General features: G+C 39.7%; 1 protein-coding gene across 9 annotated transcripts in view; it reads left to right on the top strand.

Annotated features, from left to right (window-relative positions):
* NFIA (nuclear factor I A) overlaps nt 1-12,590 on the top strand; it is a 256,557-nt gene that overhangs the window by 153,821 nt on the left and 90,146 nt on the right. For all 9 annotated transcript variants that reach the window (XM_064454943.1, XM_064454942.1, XM_064454944.1 and 6 more), the window contains one exon: nt 10,602-10,676. In XM_064454943.1, coding sequence (XP_064311013.1) covers nt 10,602-10,676 — 75 coding nt within the window. The remainder of the gene's footprint in view (nt 1-10,601; nt 10,677-12,590) is intronic.

The raw sequence follows: 12,590 nt of genomic DNA, 5'->3' as shown, positions 1-12,590 counted from the left end.
TGCCAGGAAGGGAGGATGAGAGGAAACGGCTGATGAAGTTGCCAGGGTTTGTGCCCATATCACCCAGCAAAGTGGGGCAGGAAAGCTGCCTGCCCTCACCTGACCCTGGCCCCAGCTCCTCCTGGACACTGGGCTTTTCTAGAGAATTCTGCCACATGCTCTGAATACATGTATTATTCCTATAAATATAAACTAATGTGCAAATTAAAAAAAACAGAAAACCCAACACCTCTTTTTACAGCCCCCTAATTCTTTGTCCACAGGGCTTTGGACTCCCTTGGTTCAGCTCCAAGCGTGTCTGCAGAGTAACCTTGGAGGGTACACATAGCTACCACAAGCCGAGGGAAGGTTTTATAGATCCTAAAATAATTACAGCATTGCTGAGTCTAGTTGTATAATTTCTTGGCAATATACTAATTAAAACTAGATATTTACACACAACACTTATTTAAACTTAAGACTTATTTAAAAGAACCTGCATACTTATAATAACTATATATCATGGCTTTATTGAGGACCATGTTTTTCATGCAGATTGAATTCTTGAGCACTGTGATTAGCATAAATGAGCCCACGGCTTTATGTTCAGGACGGAATACTTCCAGGGCATCTGAATCATCTTGGTATTTCATTCCACAATCTAAAATTATTTTTAAAATACTACAGTTTTTAAACTCGCTGTTTTATGGCACTTAGAAATTGCTCTGTGTTTACTAGCAACAGAGTCTAGCAGAGCTGAGTGTTTAATGTGATGAATAGTGTTAGGAGCTCAAGAAAAGTCAGATGCGTGCCGACACTTATCAGAGCTGTTCTGTGGCTCAGAATGACTGTTCGTGATACTTGTTTCATGATAAACTTCCTCAGAACATGATGTTACTGGAAAAAAAATTATCCACTCTGAGAAATACGCAGGTGACACAGTTGAGTCAGCAGCTTGCAACAGTGACACAGGCTTACGTTTATAAAAATCCCCACTGAACTTTTGTCTTCTGCGTGCGTATATCATAGCCTTAAAATCTGTTGCCACAAAAGAGTCCCATTTCTTGTGTTCACTTGGTAGCTGTTTAAACTAACAAAAATCTTCCCACCATCCTGATGAAGTAGATGCCTGGGTTTAAAAGTCTAAATAGTCACAAAACTTTCCTCTTTCATAAGTAATTCACCATATAAATGCTAGTATCTCCAGTGACCACTGATACCTCTGGGGAAATGATAAACATGGAAAAATAACAGACCACTGTGGAAACCAGAAAATCCTGCCTCCTGCATGAGAGGGTTTAATTACTGAAGTTGCAAGCATTTCCCCATGCACAAGCATCTCGGCATTCATAGGTGGAAAGTACCTCATGCTGTGTTTGAAATATCAACTGGATTTAAAAGAAGGCTTTGTGCTTCACCATGGACCTTTCTTAGCCTCCTGCAGATGGTCCCTATTGCTGAAAAGAGACATGACTTGTGAGATGGGAAGACCTCCGTGCTGTTTTTTCATGCTGCTCTAATCCTGCTTTACACCCATAAAGGACTACAGTCCTTAAGCCCTTACCCTCCTTCTCTTTAAATATTAAAATTATTTTCCTCAGTGTCATACCGTATTAAAGCAGAATGAAAATGGGTTTAACAATTGCTGGCATGGGGCTTCTGTACAGCATGTGTGTCACAAATCATGTCACTTTTCAGCAATAGGGCTGCTGCCAGCGGGAGGCTCAGAAATGCTCATGTTAATCAAAAATTTTAATTTCAAATCAAATTGACAGTTTACACATGGTGAGAAATGCTTCTCACCATGTGATATTTCAGTATGCTACACTGGGCAAAATGGGTGCACTTTCCTGTTAAGAATTTTGACTGCAGTATCTGCAAATTTATGGGTTTCAGAGTATTGGGTATGGTGAGTAGTTGATCTAAGGGAGCCCCTCAGAGAATAGGAGACAGAAGGGTTTTCATGCAGCCTGGCACTGGTGAGCCGCTGTTGGCACATGCTGCTGGAGAAATGACAGGTATTCAATAAACATCACTATGGTTAAGAGGAAGATTTAAAGGAGGGAGGGGCTGCAGTGCTATAAACAGGATTTGAAACAAATGTGCTTATTTCAGTCCGTGATTAGTCTGAATACCTAAGTATTCCACACCAGTTTTTAAATATCCTTACATTTATTTTCACACTGATGTTCTTCACACAGCATCAACAATAATATTTATGGCATTAATACTGTAGCTAAATTCTAATTTGAAGTAGGGTAAACCCAAGTGAACTGTTCATGTACCAAGGCACACTCCATTGGTATGAAGACCAGAACATGGCTACATGTCACACTTACAGCATGCAGCCCCACTGTTGGCTCCTGCAAGCCCTTACTTCTACCAGCAGCTTTCTAGAAGCCAGTGGACAAAATTCAGGAGGCAAAATTTCAGTTGATACTTGATGAGGAGTAAGAGGAGCAAGGACAGTTGATGGAACATCTGTGATGGTCCCAGACAAATGAGTTGTAGAAAACAATGTTTTCAGGCTGTACCAGGAACATGATGCTGACATCAAAAAAATGACCAGCTGAAAAGAAATTATCCTTACGTTATTCTCTTTAGGAGGTTTTTCAGCTCGGGAGGGAGGGGGTGGGCGCTGAGGTTAATGTGTAACTCATGTGCCTAGCTCATGACATTGGGGCTTTCATTACACAAAGGCCTTGCAGGGGGAAAGGAACAGGAACAGCAGTTCCCACCTTCTTGTACTCTCCCTCCAGTGCCTGTATTTATCATTCACCTGCAAGGGTGAGAGGGTGGTTGGGTGCTCGTTGCTGGCAGCCCAGGGAGCGCCCTGCAGCAGCACATGCTGTCAGCATCCTCGGGAAGCTCAGGGAAACCGGGTGGTTTCTCTAGGCTCATTTGGACATTGAGTCATCCTTTGAACTGCAAAGCTGAACTGGCAAGATCATCGCAGACCTTGGAGATTACAGCTGTCATTGCTCTTGTAACCAGGGTTGATAGGAAAATATGAAGATAAATAACTCCTTCATATTATTATTTTCAGGGAGGCAGGCTTTTCTTTTTATTACTCTTTTTATTGTTAGATGCCATAAATATTCCAGAATTATTATCCCAGGGTAGATTTCATCTCATTTACTTCGAAAGGCTTTTGAGGAGCGCATTATTTTATAAGCTGCCAAATGAGTATGACCATTTATAATAATTTTTCTTCTTTTCTTTAATATTTGCTTTTTGGATTGAGGACCTGAAACAGAAATATGCTAATTTAAGACATCTGTTGTTTTTCAAGCTATAGGCCCCTATCAGTATTAATGCAGTTAGTTTATTTATCAAATTTGGTATATGGTAGAGAGAGATTCTTAATTTTTATCTTTATATCAAAAAACTGTATTTAACTGATTTCTCACCCACATGAGTACCAAAAAGTTCCCTACAGTGTTAGGAGTCATCAGAAATTAAAAACCACAACAGACATCTTAGATCTTGGAATGGTTTCCGCTGCATAAGGTCCTTAACATGAACTTGAAGGGCTTTCAATGTTTCAAGAAGACCTTTGTCTTCAAGAGAAAGGAACTATCCTTGTGCCCTCCTTTTGGAGGAAACCTGACATGATTGATTCCGATCTATAATCGGTTCATTAACGTTAATAAGTTGCCATTAATTCCACTATCTCTGCACTTAAATACAAAATGAGCTGAATCTTCTAAGAGCTAAAGCTGCTGTGGATCCATGCAGGATCAGGCTGCTGGTGACACAGCCAGCCTGATGCCACATTTGCTCTGGTCCACATTTATTAATTTGCTTCCCAGACTCTGGAGATCAATCTGACACATTGTTATTATTAGAGAGTCTAAAATGGCGTAAGAATGAAAGTCGACCCACAGTGAGACACTACATGTCTATTTCTGATCCAATTCACTTCAGGAGAATCATGGCAAGTTGGGTGGATACCCTAGTGAAGTCCCAGCACCTTCAGATGTTGATTCCTGGTGGCCACCAAGAGTATACAAACCATACGGAAACGAGAGCACTGGTTTCACAACTTCACTGTCTGCTAGATACAGACTTTTTAGCTAAAAACCAAAAAGGCAAAGCATTTACCAATGGTTTTGCATACTGTGAAGGGTTAACAAAACTTTCATTATCACACTCTATTAAGCCAGGACCAGGAAACAATTTCTAATCAACACTCAGATCTGGGCAGGGATTGTGCAGTCTTTTGTAGGAGGCCTCAGATCTGTGTTCTCTATTCTCACATGCTCACTTCCAGCTGTTGTCATTGAAATCCCACATAATCTCCCCGGGTCAAAGGGCAGTCATCCATGACTGCCGCTGTTAGGAGGTTATGCTGATTTCTGTTGTCAAATATTGGCCCTTTTCTCTTTCAATCACTCCCATTCTACTTTTTTTAACAAGAAAGATCCAGCCTAGAATTGTATTACATGACTTTAAAGTCTTAAAAGTGTTCCTCTATTGTACTAACACGACATGCCCTGGACGGTCTAATCCGTCCTGCTATGGGCCACAAAGAAAGTTCTGGTGCTTCTTAAAACCTCAGCCAAAGCCGGGTAGGTGAGCCGGAGAGAATAACGGCATATGTGACATGTGGCCCAGCAGTTATTTCATAAGAAAATGTGCAATTTGTCCAAGGTAAGCTATTGCTGCGGCATTAAAGTGAAATTGAAAATAACAAGCCAAAATAGGAGTGGGATTATTTGTTAGGGAACAAGAGAGGTTTCAGTATCACCTTTAATGGATAGCATCTTGCTTAACCCTTGTATGAAAATCGTGAATTAAAGATGTGGTATAATTTACCATTAAAGGGTTATCATTTACAGATTTGAGGAATGCATTTTGTACAAAGCAATTAAAATGAGGCCGTTGTGCCAGCTCTGGAGATTGGTGTCTGGTGTCTGTTGGTAAACGCAGATTTCGTTACAGTTACGTGGAATATTCAGGCCTCTGTACAGCTCCCTTGTGCTGTCTTCCCTCTGAATGGGAGAGACATTCATTTGGACAGAGTATTGCAGCTGGGATACATGGTCTCTTCGATCTCCACGTTTTTTTTAGATACAAAGTTAGCGTGTATGGTTTGGCCCCATGGATATAGCTTTCCATTGCCAGCATGGGCTAGTGACGAAGTATCTCGTGGTGAACTTCACTGCTGTTTCCCTGGGCAGGTGAGCAGGGGCTGGTCTCAGCCTGGGGTGCTCCCCCTGGCCACCCACACTTGCCGTGGAGATGGATGCTTCCCAGAGGCAAGGTACATCTTCCTGCCTGTGTGAGCACATGGCACAAAACCGCTGTGCCAGACTGCCTGCAGGACCCTGTGTCTGTGCAGAAGGATGTGTTTCTGGAAGGGAATGCAGTGCTGTGGCTGGGTCAGCCCAGGCTTAATAAAATCACCTTCCAATTAAGCAGAGTATAAGTATTATGAAGGTCTTGACTGAAGCATGCATATTCTGTCCTTTCCTTTTTGCTGGAGAATGAAGATTAGGGCTAACTCTCACTCCCGTCATCGTCAGCTAGTGCAGCTGTGGAACAGCTAACCTTTTGGGAGTCCTCAGGGCAATCCGGGTTTCCTCTGATAACACCCCCTCTCTCAAGGCCTGAATGTGCTGTGCAATGCAGACATTAATTTTCTAATCAATATTATTGCTCCACATTGTTTGTGAAACATGGGATTATCTATACAGAGGATAAAACCAAAAGGAATCAAGTTGCCCTTTGAGCAGAGAGAGCTTTTCTTTTAATCAGGCATTTGGTTAAGATAATAGGCTTGAGACCCTAATTGATTATTACTATTTTAAGGTTTTAAGATGGCTATGTATAGTGAGATGCTGAACATGAAAAAGGCTTTAGAAATGGCTTCAGTGCTAGTTTGGGGGACTTGTGTAATTTCAAAACACTGAAAAGGAATCAAAGTCTCCCAAAAAACTCTTCTCCAAAGCTTAATACATTGCCATTTGGACTGTAGTGGAAGAGAAATAACTGGATTTGGACTTTTTAATCTTCAAAGGAGTAACTTTCCCAGCTTTATTTAAGCTTGGATTTCAGAAAGCAAGCTGTACCTCTGTTTAGAAAATACCTTGTATATTTTGGTGCATTCTTTCTATTTTATAATTAAAATACTACTGTTGGATTACACAAGGAAGCCTGCTAATTAAATAACAATAATACCTTGAACACCTTGAAAACATCTTCTGATATTCAATTAAGGAACAATAACCCGATGAACTTTAACCTCTAGACCATATTCAGACTTTCTACATAAAAGTAATTGCATCAGTCATGATTTTCTCAAGCTACAACACAAGCTCTTGATTGGTAGCTCAACGTCTGAGACTCCTTTTTACAGCATTAATTGGGAAAGCAGACAATACTCTCCCTGTAAACTAGATTTTAGGACGAAGGTTAGTTGCCTTTGTACACGTTTACTCATTGAAATAGGAATGTTTGCTTAATAATTCAAAACAAATAGCATTAGACAACAAGTCCTAATCCTGATTTCTCTTCTGCCAGTGTAAATTAGGAGAAAATTAGGTGAAACTCTATTTGATCAGTGTAGAAAGACTTGTTTAAAATTTCTTTGAGATCAGAAGTAGGCTCTACCAATTCAACCCTTTTCTTCTGGCTTCTTTACTGGAATCGAAAAGAAGAATATGTAAATCACATTATGAATTTTCTCCCCAATTAAAGCCGTCATCAAGTTATGGAAAAATATTTTTCATGTGGTACTTGTTATGATAGTGTTGCACTGCGTTTGTACACTCTACAAAACATGCGAAAGGGTAATGACATATTATTTATTAGTTAGTATCCTGATCTTCTTTATTCAATTTGGTCTTATTAGCCTATGGTTTTTTCCCCCCTGGAGGAAAAACAATCATCCCCGTGAGCCAAAGTGAGGTCTTGTTTAATGAGCTAACTCCTAGCTGGACCTAGACTTGGGTTGAAGGCAATGATTCAATAATATATTTAAATACCTGCTTAACTTTGTCAGCCCATCTTTATTTGGCAAGGCAAATAAGCATGCGCTTTAGTCAAGCATGTGATTAAAATTAAGCACGTGCTCTAACTGCTTTGCTGAGTCAGGGTCTGCCAGGTGTCTTAATTTATACCCAGAATTTCAGGGAATTAACTGTTAGTTTTTTATAAAGTTTTAGTTTTAATTTTAGTTTTTCATCCCCATTTTGGACACCTGCTTCACTACCAAAATGTGACTGTCACACAAAGCTGTGAGGATAACCAGATCATATGCAGCAAGTTCAATGTCCTCTCTTTGGGATATTTAGCAAAAGTATCGCAATGCACATATTTCTGTAAAATGCTGTATGAAAAGTAAATCTTGCAAGCTTTCAAGATCTTTAATCATCTTTTCAGTAAAGGAGCTCGTTAATGCTAACATCTACATATGTAATTGCTTGACTTTACCTATTTTTTTCTCATTCAGAATTAAGTGGAACAGCCAGATGGATATATTTTTGCATTTTGACCCGTTAATAGGCACAAAATGTTTACTTAACATATTTTGTCAATCCTGCTATTTCCCAGTCATTCTTCTTTTACATGTCAGCAAAAGCTACAGTCTTAGGCCTGGATTTTGCAATCTGAACCATCCAGGCAAACCTTTAAACTTTCATGGAGTTCTACTGAACTGTGAATTCACAGACCAACCGTGCATCAAATTGAGTTCAAGCTACAAATCTAAGCCAAGGGCATTGCTTTTATAGGTATCACGATATTATTAATGATTGGCAAGATGAGCCCCTGATTTCCTAATGTTCGTAAGTAAATAACAAATTGGAGAATTGTGAAATTCACCTTTCATTTGTGAAATGTTTATTTTCAGTATTGAAGGATGAAAATGGAACCACTCTTGTTGCATGCTGTTGTTTAATGACTACTATTAAATGTACACATATAAGAAATGTTCTTGCAGAAATGGACATTTCAAGTATACCCAGCAAAATAAGGATAATGAAGTTAGCACGCCCAAGCTAACTTATTCAACTTTTCTCATGCCCTGTGGGACTCTGAGAGCTAGAATGTATTTAAAAGCATTCTACGGCATTTTCATTTCTGTGTTTTACCTGTGTTTGATAGGTTAAGGTAAATGTGGTTAGCCATGTGACAACCATATTTATATTGGCTGATTACAAAGGGCTCCAAACTTTCCCTTTAAAAAAAATCAGCCAAATGTCCTGCCATAGCTGTGATTGGTTTTTTACTTCTGTATTTAAATTTCACCTTCAGTCTTAGTGCGATAGAAACATGCCTGAGAAATGCAGGTGGAAGTGGACACCAGAGCAGAGCTGGTGTGGTGCACTGTGAAAAAAACAGCACGTGACAGATGTTCGTAGCATTGCTGAATGCACTTCTGGAAGTTGCTCAGATACTGCCATGATGAGCACAGTATGAGAAGTTACATAGCATAGACTGGCTTCCCTACGAAGGGCTCTGCGGAGTACTAAGCATCCTGGCCCTAATCCAGCAAGGCACTTAAGCATATGCTTAATTTTAGGCACATGAGTGGTTTCAGTGAAGACCTAAGAGAATTATTTTTAATTCACAGATCATTTAATTCAATAGGCAGGTCTGCTGCAGCATATGAAAAGTAGATCTTCATATTAAAAATACTTGGGAAATTGTCACTGCACAAATGTTGTATATGGCCAGCAACCATTTCTAAAAAGCAGAATGGTGTAGTCATCACCTTTATTATGATAAAATATAAAGCAGATCAGGCAAAAGCATTTAGAATTATCTGAGAGATATTTCTAAGTTGAAAATAAGGAAAAATAAAAGCTTGTAAGAACATTTTTTCATTTGAAGTAGAGAAAAATTTATTCTCTTGATGTAAATAAAAACCTTGTTTGCAGATTGAGGAATTTGTTTGTGTTGAATTTCAGCATCAATTTCAATATTTTATAGTACATTTATCTACAGCTGGAGCATGACAGATTTGTGTATATTTATATGTTTGTGTACATAATACATATGTATACACACATACACAAGGATGCCCAAAGATATACATATACACAGTTTGGAAACTCATCATTATTGCTGAAGTATAAAAACATGCCTGATGTAGAAACTTGTCTCAAGTCTGTTAGCTTAGCAACTGTGTTCATCTGGCATCATAGGATCCTCACAGAAACAGGGAAGCTCTTCTGTGCAGGAGCAGAATTTGCTGAGGACTTGGCTGCAGATGAATGGCTGACCTCCCTCCAAATCTCTCCCAAACCTTTCCTTGACATGTCACCCTCTGTAGTCCTGCACACAAGATGCATTTCTTTTATCTCCCATTCTGCAGGTAGAAATGGCAATGGTGTATGTTGGGTTTTTTAAACAACCCCAAAAGAAAGACAGGAGAACAAATATGCAGCTTGCATTAGTCCTCTTTCTCTGGTCACTATAGGGAGGTATGCAGGTATTGCCATGACGAGTGCGGGGTACGGTAGAATTTACTGAATGTACGGAAGTTGTACTGAATCTGACAAACAATTAACAACGGAGCAGATGGTGCCACTGCAAAACATTCAATAATATATGTGTGCATGCACTGGAATTGGTGACTCTAAATAGGACAACCTAAAAAGGTATGCCACTTATCCAGTGGACAAGTAAGACTTTACAGTTCTTTTAATAATCTCTTTATCCCGAGATTTCTCTTTTGACCCTGATTTCAAAAGCAGGAGGTCAGTCTGGTCAACTAACTGCAGACCCCTAACTGAAGTCCAGATATGTCCTGCGTGAACTGCTGTATCCCACTCCGCACACTTATACTGGGTTGCAGCTCAAAAGCTGCTCCTTTTGTAATTGATCATACCCGCGAAAATTAAATGAACATTTGGTGGTAGGCATGGTTTCAGAGAGGAAGGAAAATACTGTTATGTAAAGCGTAATAACATTTTGATACCAAGTGTGGAGGCATTCCTTGCACAAGGGAGGCAAGCATGGAAACATATGCCCTGGTTCTTAAAGACAGTCCAAAGCTCAAAGTTAATACTTTTCTTATGCAAAGATTTCTTTTTCTTTTCGAAAGTTAGTTTTAAATGTTAGGATTTTTTTTTTTTTTGGTGGGAAATGCATTAATTTAATTTTTTAACCAGCTGCTATTTTAAGATTTCCCTAGTGTAACCTTACAAAATGAAGAGTACATCTTTAAATCTTGTTTTGTTTGAATGAATGGGTAGATAATCCTGATCAGATGTTTCTTTAGAGAGTAATGTTTAAAACGATTATGGAACTTAGCTGTCCTGTCTGTTTCCTAGGCACAGTATTTTCATGTCAATTGTGAAGTCATTAGGGGTCATCCAAGGTAACCGTTTATTAAAATAGTCCTCTTTTGTTTCAGATTTCCTGTTGAGATGCTTTAACATGTAAAAATCTCCCTGCTGATGTGTCATGTTAGCTTTCCTAACCTCTAGATAGAAACCACAAAGCAGCCTACATAGCTGTATGACTAGTTACCCACCTACATAAACAATAATTACTGCTAAGTGGGAAATTAGATGTCACATTTTAAGTCTAAATGAAAGTAAAGTATTTGAGAATACTGTCATTAAAAGCTTAAAGTTAATCGCAGTTCTCTCACTCTGTTTGTTTTGTAGGACATTTGGGCTTCCAGGACAGTTTTGTCACATCAGGTGTTTTCAGTGTGACTGAGCTAGTAAGAGTCTCACAAAGTAAGTATCATTTTGTGGCCGGTTTGTGTGGTTTCTGCAGTCCCAGTTTTTTCCTTTGATTCTTATCGTGCCCCCTCCCCAATTCAGAAACAGTGTCTTGAAAATCGAGAGTCTCTTCTCCCTGCTTCTCACCAGTGGACGGTGTTTATGTGCTGCATCTTTTAATGTGGGAAAATAAAATAGCATAATTTTTAAGATCAAATAATAAATTTTTAATTCTGCAAACTTGCATGTGCAAGTTGATAAGCTCGTTGGGTACCTAGATGAAAATGGGCATGCTCTGTATCATTGTGCAGATAAATGCCTACTAAGATCAGCTTACCCAGGATCCAAGGACTCTGTTTTAACCAGACCTCTAGAAATTACATGATCTGTGCACATAAGCCTGGAAATTTTCTTATGCTGCTTTTGCACATTGTGTTCATCTATGCCATGCGTACATGTGTTTGTATACCTGCAAACTGACAAACTTGTTAATGCCAACAACTGTACCACCTTCAGCTCTGATAACCTCAGTTGTGTAGAGGCATACATCTTGACTTCACAAGGCCTGCGTTTTCTATTAACTGTATGGAATTCTGTCGTCTAGAAGGACTTGAGTTTTGACCTTTAAAGAATGCTAATGCCCCCAGCATGAATGACACAGTGTGGCATCATCATTACAGACTTGTCAATAATCACTAACAACAGTGAATTAAGAGTACCTGTCACCACCCTTCTCCATTGATCAAAGGTGCATTGATTGTATTTTGCTATGACATAATCCAGATAGTCCAAGGAGAGCATATGGACAATCTCTTGCAGAGATACTACTGGTAAGCCAAGGCCATAGGTAGTAGTTCTTTGGGGATCTTTTCTGCAGCTAGTGTAGAGCTATGCAGTAACATCTCATTGTCACCATTACCACTGCTCCAGGTGAACCACTCAACTGTGTGCCCCTTTAAAACCTTAGGGTTTGAAACCAATCTCTTTAGCACAGTCAGTAATAAAAATGTTTCTCCTCCTAGATAGCAGGAATATTTGTTTTTGCATTGGCTCTGAGCGTGTGGTTCAAGTCCTTCTGGGCTGGAATCTAACTGGCACAAACCTAGCAGAGAATCTGTGGTTTTGAGTCACAACACAGAGTTTCTGTAAGGATTTTCCTCTTTTTTCCTCTTTCAGAAGGACTTGCACTAGCAACTAAATTGACTTTATATTCAAAAGTAAGATGCTACAAAGAAAGCATGGCAAGTGGGAGATACACGAATGTCAGAGTTGTATGTGCTGGAGGGAGAGGCAGAGGGAGAAAAAGTTTAAGGCAGACATTTCTCCTGAGTTTTCTTCCCTGACAACTGGTGGGAATTTTGTGAGAAGGACAAAGTTAAGAGGACTTAGAAGTGAAGAGGAGCTGCTGAGCGCTCAGCACATTTGCAAATCAGTGCACTTATTCAAGTGCTTAAATAGGGACTTTGACATCTAACTCACTGTACTGTGTACACTAACTCGCTGGTACCTGCAGCATGGCAGACAAAACCAAGTTATCACCAGTCTTTGAACTCCTCTGTGTTATGCCACTTTATTTCGGTGTGACAGTGTAAGGCTTTTGAAGCCCAAAGGATTCACCCTCCCCCTCTGCAAGGCATCCCACTTCATCACAATCTTATCTTCACTGTAGGAGCCCTACACAGCAGAACTGCCTCTGGACTCTGTCAGCCGTGCTTCATGTGTGCACAGGACAGGGCTGCTAGAAAAGTGCCCCCGTTCAGGACTTCAGCCTTCACAGCCAGCCCCAGTCCCAGCCTCCCTGAGAGTTTGGCATTGACCTCATGATCATCATGTTTCATGTCTATTAACCTTCCATTATATTTTTTTGTAACTAAACTAAAACATTGTGTATCAGAAATCTTAGCATTCAGCATGTTTTGCAAATTATTA

The sequence above is a fragment of the Phalacrocorax carbo genome, chromosome 6, assembly GCF_963921805.1.
Source record: "Phalacrocorax carbo chromosome 6, bPhaCar2.1, whole genome shotgun sequence".
Lineage (NCBI taxonomy): Eukaryota > Metazoa > Chordata > Aves > Suliformes > Phalacrocoracidae > Phalacrocorax > Phalacrocorax carbo.
This window is presented reverse-complemented; position numbering and strand designations above follow the sequence as displayed.